At 45.2% G+C, this 12,710-nt stretch overlaps 1 protein-coding gene across 5 annotated transcripts in view; it reads left to right on the top strand.

Moving 5' to 3' along the window:
- Positions 1 to 10,095, top strand: part of Bcl7c (BAF chromatin remodeling complex subunit BCL7C) — a 43,496-nt gene extending 33,401 nt beyond the window's left edge. For 4 of the 5 annotated variants that reach the window (XM_021237472.2, XM_004856191.4, XM_021237474.2 and 1 more), the window contains one exon: positions 1,650 to 10,095. In XM_021237472.2, coding sequence (XP_021093131.1) covers positions 1,650 to 1,847 — 198 coding nt within the window. In that variant the 3' untranslated portion in view covers positions 1,848 to 10,095. The remainder of the gene's footprint in view (positions 1 to 1,649) is intronic. The other variant, XR_015450354.1, reaches the window with a different exon arrangement.
- The last annotated feature ends 2,615 nt before the right edge of the window (positions 10,096 to 12,710 follow it).

Genomic DNA, 12,710 nt, shown 5'->3' on the forward strand with positions numbered 1-12,710 from the left:
TTTGTTGTTAAGTTCAAGGGGTTCTTTATACATTCTGGATATTAGCCCCTTATCATAGAGTCTGGTAATATTTGGTGGTAGGACCTGGAGCTCAGTATTTTTTTTAAGCTTCCCAGGTTGAGAATTATTTTATTAGGAGATGAGGCAGTAAGTTTAAGTCAGTTTTCATGGATACTTCATCATTTCATGGTGGGGATTTAGCTCAGTGGTTCCACTGCCTGCCCTGCAAGCACAGAGGCCCGAGTTCAAGTCCCAGCACCAAAAAAAAAAAAAAAAAATTACTTGTCAATATCATTTCAGAACAAAGTACAGAACTTCCTCCAACCTGGTTACTTTGTATGTTCACTGGTACTGTCCAGTCATAGTAGGAGCTTTGCTTTCCTGGGTTACCATACTTAGTTCTCTGATTCTGTTATTTCCTCCTTACATGGGTAGAAACTACCATAGTTCGTATTTATTCCTTATCAAGAAAAAATAGAAGAAAAAATATCCATATATTAACACTCTCCTACTTACAACTATTTTCAAAATGATACATATCTTTATGACCATCACCTTTCTTGGTACAATTACCTTTTTTTTCCTTTGGTACCAGGGATTGAACTTGGGACCGTGTGCTTGGGAGGCAGGGGGCAGAACCACTGAGCTAACTCCCCGGCCTAACAATGACCTTTTTAAAGTCTTTATCATAATTTAATGCTTTTTGGGCCAGGGAGTTAGCTCAGTGGTGCCGCCTGCTTGGAAGCGCCAGGTCTCAAGTTCAATCCCTGGAACCAAAATAATAATAATAATAATAATAATAATAATTTAATGCTTTTGAGTGGCTTATGGAATACTTTTCCTAGTTATTTCACTTGAGCATATTATATATTTTAGGGTGCTGAAATTGTTACAACTTGCACAGTGACAATCTGTTTAATAATCACCCCTGGCATCCTTAAAAAACATCTTTGCTTTCTGGTATCACTAGGATGCTGTAGACCCAATCTGATTTCTCTTGTTTCAAAGAATGTAATCAGCTGCCCTCAAAGGACTCCTGATTATTTAAATGGTAAATAAGTATTTATCACTGTTACCAGTAGTAGGAGGTAAAGAACCCATCCTCAAATGGTGACAGAGTTGGAAAGTTTTCCTTAATGTAAATTTAATGTTGATTGTTCCAATTTAATATAACACTGCTAGGCTCTCCCTGGCTCTGCAGATTCACCAGCCACACGTGACCCTCTGAAGCTACCATTATCTCCATCTTTTGACTGAACAGGAACTACACGGAATTCTGTAGCTTGTCCAGGGTTGCACTGCAAGAAGTGTTGGGCTAGGACTCAAACCCAGCAGTTTTCAGAAACTGAGCTCTGACAGGTTTCCCACAAGACTGCCTCATCCTCTGCCTACTGTCAGAAACACAGAACAAAGGGCCGGGGATTTAGCTCAGTGGTTCCGCTGCCTGCCTCACATAAGCACAAGGACCCAAGTTCGATCCCTGGTACCGCAAAATAAATAAATAATCAAATAAATAAATACAAAACTTGGATGTTTACAAGAGATTCTCCGCCAAGTTGCCTCACCTAGGTCTCCCAAGGCAGGTTTTCCTAGCCTTGGCTGTGGTGAAGACAAGGAAATACAACCCCAGTTTTCTTCTCTCCCCGCAGGATTCGGGAGTAAGAATGACCAGGAGAGCCCTCCAAGAGAAAGGGCTGAAGACAGAGCCGCTCCGGAGGCTCCTGCCCAGGAGGGGCCTGCGGGCAAACGCCCGGCACAGTTCTGCGGTGCCCGAAGCCAGAGCCCCGGGGGGAGGCAGCCAGGCCCCGAGGGCACCCAGGACAGTCCCCCAGGGGAAGGGGAGGTGAGTCGGCTTCCCTGCAAGGCCGGGCCCTGAAGCCTCTCCGCTTCCCGCCGCCGCAGCCACGCGGGAGCACCCGGGACGAGCCGCCCCGCTCCTTCCCGGCCCTTCCGGCCCGCTCCCGCCTCGAGGTGTGGAAGCGCGCGGGCAAGAGCGGGCCGCCGGGCGCCCGAGGACGCTTGCTCGAGCGCAGGGTTGTGCGGACGCCGAGGGCCTTGCCCGCCTCCCCGGAAACCTGCGGCCGCACCGCGGACTAAGGGAGAGCCGCGCCGGCCTCGGCCTCGAAGGCGCAGCGCCACACCGACGCGACGCGGAGCGCGGGAGGCGCGAGGGGCGTTGGTCTCGGGTGCCGCCCTGGACGCCCACGCCGGCCAGGGGGAGACTCCTGGCTGGGCCCTGAGCCAGCCCGGCCCGCCCCCGGAGAAACCGTGGGCGGAGCCTGGAGTGTGCGCGCTCAAGGAAGGGCTTCGGGCAGCTGGCTTGGGCCGGGCCGGGCCGCGGGCGCCGTCGCCTGGGAGTAACTCCTGCCTGCCGTCCGTTGAGGGCTTGCTCTGGGTCGGACACGGGACCTGCGGCCTCACTCGACCCTCGCGGCATCCCTGTGTCACAGATGCTGCCAGCGCTGTACAGATGGAGTGACTGAGTCTCCAAGAGGTTAACGGACTTGCCCAGAGCCACACAGCCGTTTGCGGGCCGAGCGGCACTCGGACCGCGGTCTGCCTAACGCCGCAGCCCTCCAGGCCTCGCTCCTTGTGCTGGACGCGTGGAACTGAGGCTGTCAGTTTGACAAGGCACCCTTTTACGGACCCTGCGTCTTTGTCAGTGCTGGAGTACATGGGACACTTCCGCAGGGAAGTGAGCCGTACTCCCGGGAGGGACACGAGGATTGTACCAGTGACTGAGATGAGATTGGGTGGCACAGATGACGCCGCAGACGGAGCGCAGGGTCAGCAGGCGGTCCCGTGAGCGGCCGCCGCTCAGCCCTCCAGAGCGGGTGGTGAAGGAAAGCGCCCCGGGACTAGCTCCTGTGCGGGGGGGCTTCCCGGAGGCCAGAGCGATGGCCTCTGTGCACATTTGCTGGCACACTGGATTGCTTGGGGGAGTCAAAGCACAAAGGTTTATTAATTAAAGTTTCCAAATTCCCAGCAGATACTAATCTTCAGGATTTAGGAATGAAAATTGAAATTCTGGGGAATTCCTGAAATATATTATTCTTTTTCATAACTTTCTGTACTTTTTTAAACAAATAAATACAAATTTAGTAGTAGTTAAAAAGAACTGTAGGCCATAGTAAATATTCAAAAACTGGAAAATGTCAGCAAACACTCTTGGTGGTGGTTGAATAGCAAAATGTTTAAATATTCACCTAGATTGACAGCACTTCACAGTTATGAGTTGAAATTGCCAATATAAGCTTGTTTCCACGACACTTATTTCTTGGAACATCACAGAATTTGTATAAAATACAGTATGCATGTAAACATATAATTTCTATTTGTGAGAGTGAGTCACTATTAACAGCAGACAGGGCCATAGACAGATTTTTAATATGCCAACTGCCACCAAAAAATCATTAAATTATGATAACTTCTCCCCTATGTGCTCCTGTCCCAAGTTCCAGAAATGTCTACCTTAACTTTAGATTCTGAGTGTCAGTGTTTCCTTTTCTTATTTTTTACTTGATATCAGTAGATCCCTTCAAACCAGGAACTCCTGTATATTGTCAAGCATTAATTCTCATAGGAGAATTACAGTACTTTTTTTCTCAATTTCTTCACAGATTTTTGAGATTCAGAAAAACACACATTTTCCAATAAATGCCACAAAGGAATTCCTGCACAGAAATACTATCTGGGCTGAGCAGGGGTGGTAAGGAAAGTCTGCTGCAGAGATATGACCTAGTATTTTGTCAGGCTCGGTCAGGGAAGCTTCATGGTATCAGAGGCCTCAGAACCAGAGGATCCAACATGGATTCCAGCTTTCAAGTTCCTAGTTGTGGAACCTTGGACAAACCACTTTACCTCTCTGAACTTCAATTTAATGGACAGAGGAGTAATGTCTGGGGAGTAACATGCCCGCTTTGTGAAACAATACTGTAGAAGAGTTGAGAGTGTGGCTTTGGAGTCAGACAGTCTGAGGTTCAAATCCTAGCTCCATCACTTGCCTCCTCTTTGATTTGGGGCAAGTTCTAACCACTCTATGAATTTTCTCTTCTGTAAAATGGGGACACTGATTGAATCTATTTCATAGTGATTGGGTGAATTTAAATGAGATCTCACATGGAAACGTGACACAGAGCATGGTACATTGTGAATGCTCGGCAAGTGTAAAGCAGTATAGTTACTGGCTGCATCTACCTCACAGGGCAGTTGTGAGGGTGAAGGGGGGAGGGACAGTGGCATGGGGTTTTCTAAGCTGTGAAATGGTACCACATGCTTCTCTTTTCTCCAGAGATGGGATGGTCAGAATGTATGAGTAGACATTAGTGGTATCCCCAAGTAGGGAGCCTGAGAATAATTATAATTCCTGTACTGTCACTGTGTTGAGGTCATCGTAGCTGAAAAACAGGGTGTAGACAGCTCTCGGTTGACGGTTGATTGCAGTCAAGTGGGCAAACTCCAGCACGGTAGACCATGCTCTTGGGGACAAGTAGGAAGCTGATGTTCAGGGAGTCTTTGGAGAATGGCTAGTGTTAAATGGAATCTAGCCCCTTTTATTCAGTGGGGTTCACATCCCAGGAAGGGAGCGTGTAACAGATGGTGGTGACAGAGGCTCTCTAATCTGGCCTGGAACTCACTGGTGGAAGGCTGGAGTGAGGAGATCTTACCAGAGATTGTAGACCAGGCATGGTTCAAAGACATCTGTAATCCAAAGATGATCTGATGTGATCCTGACAGCAGCCCATAAAGTAAATATCAGCACTGCTCCAGTTTTTTAGATGAGGGCTTGGAGTCTGGGAAAGCTAAGTCCAGTGCCCACAGTCACCGAGGTTCTGTGTGGTGGAGTCAGGGTCTAGAGAATGAGTCTTTCTCCAGCACTGAGCTGTCTCAGCCCACCAGGTGCCAGATGCTGATCTTGAACAAGGAAGAAGAAAGCCCAAATGTATAAGGTTTTTATGCCCAGCTGTCCTCCTCTCTTGCCTTTGGTAACAATTCTCTTTTTTTTTTTTTTTTTTTGGTACCGGGGATCGAACTTGGGACCTTGCACTTGCGAGGAAGGAGATGGAACCACTGAGCTAAATCCCCAGCCCTATGGTAACAGTTCTCTCTGCTGATATTACTCCTACTTCTCTGAACACTGCTTCTTTGCTGCTCTTCTCCACTCAGCCCTTAAGTCAGCCTTTTGCACCCATTCCGGACTCTCCACAGTTGAGGGATCCTTATGCCAATGACTTTGGGCCCCAGTCACCTCTCGTTAGAATGAGCCTGACCCTCTGAGCAGCAGTCTGACCAAGCCACTGCTTCCTTGACATGCCCTCTCTGAAATTCCTCTTTACCTTAATTTCAAATACTGGGGTGAGGGGGAAGGGAGACACCACCTAGGAAGCCTTCAAAGAAAAAGCCTTTTTTTTTTTGCTTTTTGAGACAGGCTGTCACTATGTAGTCCAGGCTGACCTCAAACTCATGGTGATCCTCCTGCCTCAGCCTCACAAATGCTGGGGTTACAGCTGAGCCGCCACTCCCGGCAGAAGAACCCGCTTGAATATGGGGCTAATGACCTGCAGGGTATGTTCTCTGAGAGCTGCCAACAGTTTGGAGGTGAACTTGGAGAGTGGAATACATTTCCTCAGTTAGCTCAGGGCCCAGCAATGAGCCGTATCCAGCAGCTGAAGTGGAATATGCATCCATGAGGAAAAGACAGGAGCCCCAGCCTCAGGAGGCTCCAGGCCGCTGGAGGAGACAGACATGAGCAGTCCTCTTGAACTACAAACTCATAAACTGTGACAAGGTCATGAAGAGAAAGCTCAGATGGGCGCTAGGAGAGAATATGACAGAGCTAAACCAGGAGGGGTTGGGGACAAAAAGGCCTTTTTGAGGAAATGATAATACTGCATCCCCGAGACCTGAGTGAGGGGAGAAGAATTCAATGTACAAACAACAGTAGGAAAGGGCTCGGTGTGCTGAGAAACTGAATGTGCCCCGCGCAGCTGGGGCTGACGGTGCTGGGGGGCGGGGGGTGCAGAGGCCTGCAGGCCATGGCAAGGGACTTGGACTTGTTGGTTTAACTTTTTATTTGGAAATAATTTCAAAGTTATAGGAAGTAATTATAGTTACAGAGAGTAACTGGAAGCCTGGTTTTCATCCACACTTCGGTGGAATGACGTGACTCAATATGCAATCAGTATGCAAAAAGCCCACTGACTGCTGTGTGAGACTTCATAGGTGCTGGAGCTGGAGAGCATGCTGCAGAAGGCATCCGTCTAGCCTTTGTCCACAGCTCACCCACTGCTAACATCTTCCCGGAGGCCGCAGGCCATGGGCCCTCGGTGCCAAGCGCAGGCGTGGGACTTTTATTCGGAGCTATGAGTTCTATGCATCATGTTCCTTTGGTACAGTGCATGTTTCTGACCACAATACAATTCCCACTGCACTAGCTCTAACACTGCCACAACATGCCAGCTAATTTACTCATCTCTTGTCACTTGTCTCTGTCTCTCTCCGTATAGCATTGTTTCCATGTAGTACAGGGTCTGGTCTGGGAACGATGTGTTGTATTATGTTGTTATTTCTCTTTAGCATCCTTTATTCTGGAGTGGTTAGCCTTCCTTTGTCTTTTATGATGTTGAAATTTTCAAAGAATTCAGTCTTCCTCTTTATTTTAATAGATTGTTTCTCCTTTTGTATTGTCTGCTGTTTTTTATTATTATATATGGGTTATGCTTTCATTGATGAAAGACTGCATAAGTGACACTGTGTCCTTTATACCAGTTAAAAGCACAGATGTCTCTCTGTACATCTTTGGTGATTTTTGACTTTCATTTTCATTACACAGTCAAGATATGGTCAGATTTCTCCAATTCATAGTTACTAATAATTAGTAAGCAATCTATAAGGAGATACTTTATGACCACAAGATATCCCATGCCATGTCAAAGTTTAAATAGACAGATTTAACATCTGCTGATGATTCTTGACTGAATAAATTTTCAGGATGGTTTCAAAAATGCTAACTCTTCAGCTCCAAGACTCTCTCCACATTATTAGTTGACATTTGACATTCTCCTCTATAGATATACAGCACACACACACACATACACATATATTTACCACCCACAGCACTAGATATTGAACCCAGGCCCTTGCGTGTGCTAGGCAAGTGCTCTACCACTGAATTACATCCCCAGCCCTGAATTTTTTTTTTTTTATTTTGACACAGCATCTCACTAAGTTTCCCAGTTTGGTCTTGAAATTTATATCTTTCTGCCTCAGCCTCCAGGGTAGCTAGGATTGCAGGTATGTTCCAGGTATGTTTATTTATTTTTATTATTAGAAGGAACTCTTGAATTTCTACTCTGTGTGTGTGTGTGTGTGTGTGTGTGTGTGTGCGTGTGTGTTCCTGAGGACTGTTGAGTCCAAGGGCTCACACATGCTAGGTAAGTGCTCTACAACTAGGTTACATTCCTAGCCCTTTTAAAAAAAAATTATTTTTTTTAGACACAGGGTCTCACTAAATTGTCCAAGCTGGTCTCAAACCCAAGATCCTCCTGCCCCAGCCTCCCAAATAACTGAAATTATAGGGGTGTGCCACCGTGCCCGGCTCTATAACTATTAACTTTAATTATTTTGGTGCCCAATTTGTCCCAGATGACTAGTGGGAACCCCTAAAAGCTAGAAGCTTGGCTTTCATCCTAACTTCACTGGAGTGACATGATTCATTTGCATAAAAGCCCACCCTGAATGTTGTGTAAGGATGCACAGTAGGGATTAGAGTGAGGAGCAAAAGGGGTCAGACTGGTGCTCCTGAAGCCTTCGCTGCTCAGGGTGTAGAGGTGGTGTGCGCAGGAGCTAGCAAAAGCCAGGGCAGATGATCGCACAAAGCTGAGAGGGCCCTGAATCCTGGGGAACCATTGAAGAGTGGTGAGCAGAGAGACCGACAGGGTGTGACCTTCATTTCAGGGTGATTGTTCTGAGAGCCAAAGACCATGTGGAGGGCTGCCCAATGCTGTGGCTCTTTCCAAAGTAACTGGTTGTCTCTTGACCCTGGGGACTTCCCAGTGGGTCCCCTGCCTGGAATGTTCATCAGTCACAAAACACCTGTTGACAGCATCTTTCAGCCCCAGCTAATGTGCCAGCAACCCCTCCTCTCCCGCCCCGGCCTTCTTTTGCCTCTGGTACCTTTTCCTAACCAGGTGCAGTGCAGGTGTAAGTATACACAGCTGGGCCCCGAGCCTTACGGCAGTCAACTTACCAACCCTTCGCCTCTGCTCTGGGATGCTCTGAGTTCCGCATGGGCATTTGGGCAACCAACCTTCGAAATCAGTGCCCTGTGCCTGCCTCTCTCCCCACCCCAGACCCCAGGGAGACGAGTTCAAGCCAGGGTCAAATCCCGAGTGCAGCTTCCTATCAGGGGTGCTGCTGGGTGCTGTTGGGTAGGAGAGCTGTCTAGAGGTGCTGACAACTCACAGATGGGGCTTCTCAGAAGTGGCTGGATCTCGAGTGTGTGACGCTGGGATTGATTCACAGGGCACTGCTAGGCTCAAGGCCACTAGGATTACGGGTGTGAGTGCTGCCTGCCCTAAGCAGACTGGGTAAGATAAAAGGGGCAGAGAGACGCTGATAAGGCCCCTTGCTGCTTTTGCTGTCTTCCTCTGCTATGAACTGTTGTCCCTCTGCCACGCCCCGCTGCCTTGGAGCCAGCCAATTATGGACTGAAACCTCTACAAACTATGAGCTAAATAAACCTTTCCTCCTTTAATTTTGGGTGTTGGTATTTCGTCTCAGCAATGAGAAAAGTAACTAAGACACCCAGGAAACACAGATTGTTGCTGGTTGGAGAAATCAGGGTACGTCTCCAGAGTGGGTGGCATTTGAACAGGGCCTTGGGAATCGATTTCACAAAAGAAATATCTGATTATTCAGTGGATAAGAGGAAATAAATAAAAGCAAAACCCCACATCTTCATATTTTATTGATATTGGGAAAAGAATTGCTGTTGGTTGCATAATATACTTTAGGCAGATATCTATAACTTGTTCCTCATTGTTAGAATAATTCATTCCAGACCGAGCAACATTGGCCAGGCAGAGGGGACAGGAGCAACACTGGGAACCGTGCCACTCCAGATCAGTGCTTGATCGCATTCATTCTTTCTGTTCAGCAAACATTTATTAAGGTCCCAACACTTACCAGGCCCTGAGCAAGTAATGAGTCTTGAGATGGGGTCTCTGTCCTGTCACGTCTAACAGCGAGGGAGCATAAGTGCACAGAATTAAGCAGCGGTGTCATGCCACTTGCTGTGGAACGGGCTGGCGAGACCTCTTCGAAGGCGGAGTCCACGTGGGTGCTGCTAAGCCTGCTCTCCACAGGCAGAAAGCGCGTCCCATCTCCTTTTATGTGTTTCTCTTTTTCTTTTGTTTACTATTTCAAATATCCATTTTTTCCCATGTCTTGGGGAGGGGCCTATTGTTACACTACTTTCTGAAATCTCAACTTGCATGCTCAATTGATTCATTCATTTTTCTCTTTTTGACACTAAAAGCATTTAATGCTATTAATTTACCTCTGCACAGAGCTTTGTCTGTATCCGACTTTTAAAATTACTTTCTAAAAAAAAAAAATTACTTTCTAAATAATCTTTTTTATTTTTTGTTTCTTGTCCTAAGGATAATTTGAGATGCTATTTTTATGTTTTAAAATTTCTAAGGGGCATGTTTTATATTACTGTTAGTTGCATTGCATTTTGGTCAGAGAATAGCTTGTAAAATTTCTACTTTTCAAAATTTGCTAATATATTCTCTGTAGTTTAATATTTATTGATTTTTGTTATGTCCATTAAGCTTGAAAAGGAGTTTAGCGTTTGTTTTCAGAGCAAAAAATTTACATGTTCATATCTTCTATGTCCTGATTTATTTTTTGATTACTTGTTCAAAAAATGTGTTAGAATATTTCTGTTTTTTTGTTTTCTTTTGTTTTTGGTACCGGGGATCGAACTTGGGTCCTTGTGCTTGCAAGGCAGGTGGTGGAACCACTGAGATAAATCCCTGACCTATTAGAATATTTCTAATAAAATTATTCCACATGTTTTTCCTTGCCTTATCAATATTTCATTTTATGGATCTTTGTTAACCTAACATATAAGAAATTAAACCCTTACACTATTAATGACACTTTTCAGAGAGGAGAGTTAAAAGCTCAGGTCTGGAGTCAGATTGCTTGAAGATCTAAATCCCAGCTTACCCATTTATTAGCTTAGATTTCTTCCCATAAAATGGAAATAACGATGTGAGGATAACTTCCTGGTACAGCTTGTGGATTTAATGAGATGTTGAAGGTGAAGCACTTGGAGTACTTTCCGGCATCTGCTGGATAAAATAAAGCTAGGGTTAGCTACTGTGGTCACACTTATGTTGCCTGGCTCACCATCATGATCATGGCAGCCCTTACAGAGGTAGAAAGGTCTTTTTCGTCTAGCCAGAACACATTTTTTGTTTTCTTTTTTTTATTGGTACATTGCAGATATACGTAATGATAACATTCATCATAGGGAATTTAGGGTTTTTTTGTTGGGTTTTTTTTTTGGTACCGGGAATCAAACTTGGGACCTTGCACTTGCGAGGCAGGTGCCAGAACCACTGAGCTAAATCCCCGGCCCGATCATAGGGAATTTAAATCCAGATGTGATATATCTTTGTTCTTTATTCCCCCATTCTCCTTTTCTCCCTTCAACCCCTCTTCCCCTCTTTGTTTACAAAGCTTTGTTTCCATTTTTCCTTCCATTCTTTTTTCCCTCGTCCCTTTTTCCCTCCCCCACCCCATTCCCCTTCTCATTTGAACATTTTCTTCCCATTTCCCAATATCTATTATACATTTTCATCCTTATTTATATTTTTGGTTTCTTCTTTTTTTTTTTTTTTTGGAGACAGGGTCTTGCTGTGTAGTTCACGCTGGTCTTGAACTCACTATGCAGCAATCCTGCCTCCGCCTCCCGAGTGTGTGCCACCATACCCAGCTACAATACGGTATTTAAACATGTGTGTCTGAATTATTTCACTTAACAGTATGGTCTTAAGGTGTATCCGTTAAGTTAGGAATGTCTCAAGCTTGTCTTTCTTTATGGCAGAATAGTGTACTCCATTGTATAAAACAATCACATCTTTTTTACCATTCATCAGCTGATGAGCACTTGGGCTGTTTCCAACTTAGCTATTACAAACTGTGCCACTATAAACATGGGTGTGCATATATCGCTGTGGTATGATGCTTTTTTTTTTTGGTACCAGGGATCAAACTCGGGAACTTGCGCTTGTGAGGCAGGTGCTGGAACCACTGAACTAAATCCCGGCCCAAATACTATCCATTTTGTTTGTTTGTTTGTTTTTGGTACCAGGGATTGAACTCTGGTCCTTGCACATGTGGGGCAGGCAGCGGAACCACTGAGCTAAATCCCTGGCTCTGATGCTTTTAATTCTTTCAGGAAGATATCAAGAATGGGGATAGCTGGGTCAAATGGGACCTCTAGCCCTAGTTCTTTGAGGAATCTCCATACTGACTTCCACAGTGGTTGCACCAGTCTGCACTCCCACCAACAGTGGAGAAGGGTTCCTTCTCCCCACAGCCCTGCTAGCATTTGTTATGGGTTGATTTCTTGATAGCAGCCATTCTTTCTTGAGTGAGATACAATCTCAGCATTGTTTTGATTTGCATTTCACGAATGACCAGTGATGTTGAACATTTTTTCGTATTTTTATTTGCTATTTCTAATTCTTTATCTGACAAGTGTTTTCATTTCAGATGGCCATTTTTGGATTGGGTCTTTAAATTTGGGGGGTGTGATTTTTTTTGAGTTCTTTATATATTCTAGATAATAGTCCTTTATCTAAATAGCTAGTAAAAATTTTTTCCCACTCTGTGGGTTGTCTCTTCACTCTGTTGGTGGTTTCTCTTGTTGTACAAAATCTTTTTAATAAGATGAGATCCAAGTTGGTGATTCTTTATAGTATTTCCCAGGTAGTCTGAGTTTTATTCATAGTCTTTGCCTCCATCTATGTATTCAAGAGTTCTACGTATTCTTCCAGTAGATTTAGTGTTTCTGTTGTAATATTTAGATCTTTGATCCATTTTTATTTTAGTTTAGTGCATAGTGAAAAATATGGGTCTAGTTTAAATCTTTGGCATGTGGAAAGCCAGTTTTTCCAGCATCATTTATTAAAAGGCTCTCTTTCTTCTAGTAAAGGTGTTTGGCCCCTCTGTCAAAGATAAAGTGGCTGAGTGTGTTTGGAGTTGTTTCTGCATCTTCTAATTTGTTCCATTGATCCTTGGGCCTGTTCTTTTTTTTTTTTTTTTTTTTTTTGTGGTACTGGGGATTGAACTTAGGACCTTGAGAGGCAGGTGAGGTGCCACTGAGCTAAATCCCCGGCCCTCCTTGGGTCTGTTTTTTTGCCAGTACCGTGCTGGGGTTTTTGTTGTTGTTGTTGTTGTTGTTGTTAGTACCAGGGATCAAATTCGGGTCCTTGCCCTTGTGGGGCCGGTGATGGAACCACTGAGCTAAATCCCTGGCCCCACCATGCGGTTTTTATCACCACAGCTTTGTAGTATAGTTTCAAGTCAGGGATTGTGATGCTCCCTGCCTTGCCTCTGTTGCCCAGAATTGCTTTTGCTATTCTAGGTCTCTTCTGGTTCCAAATGCATTTTAGGATTGTTTTCTCTAATTC

The sequence above is a fragment of the Heterocephalus glaber genome, unplaced genomic scaffold (assembly GCF_053883595.1).
Source record: "Heterocephalus glaber isolate CG9 unplaced genomic scaffold, H.glaber_assembly_v1.0 deba00000943, whole genome shotgun sequence".
Lineage (NCBI taxonomy): Eukaryota > Metazoa > Chordata > Mammalia > Rodentia > Bathyergidae > Heterocephalus > Heterocephalus glaber.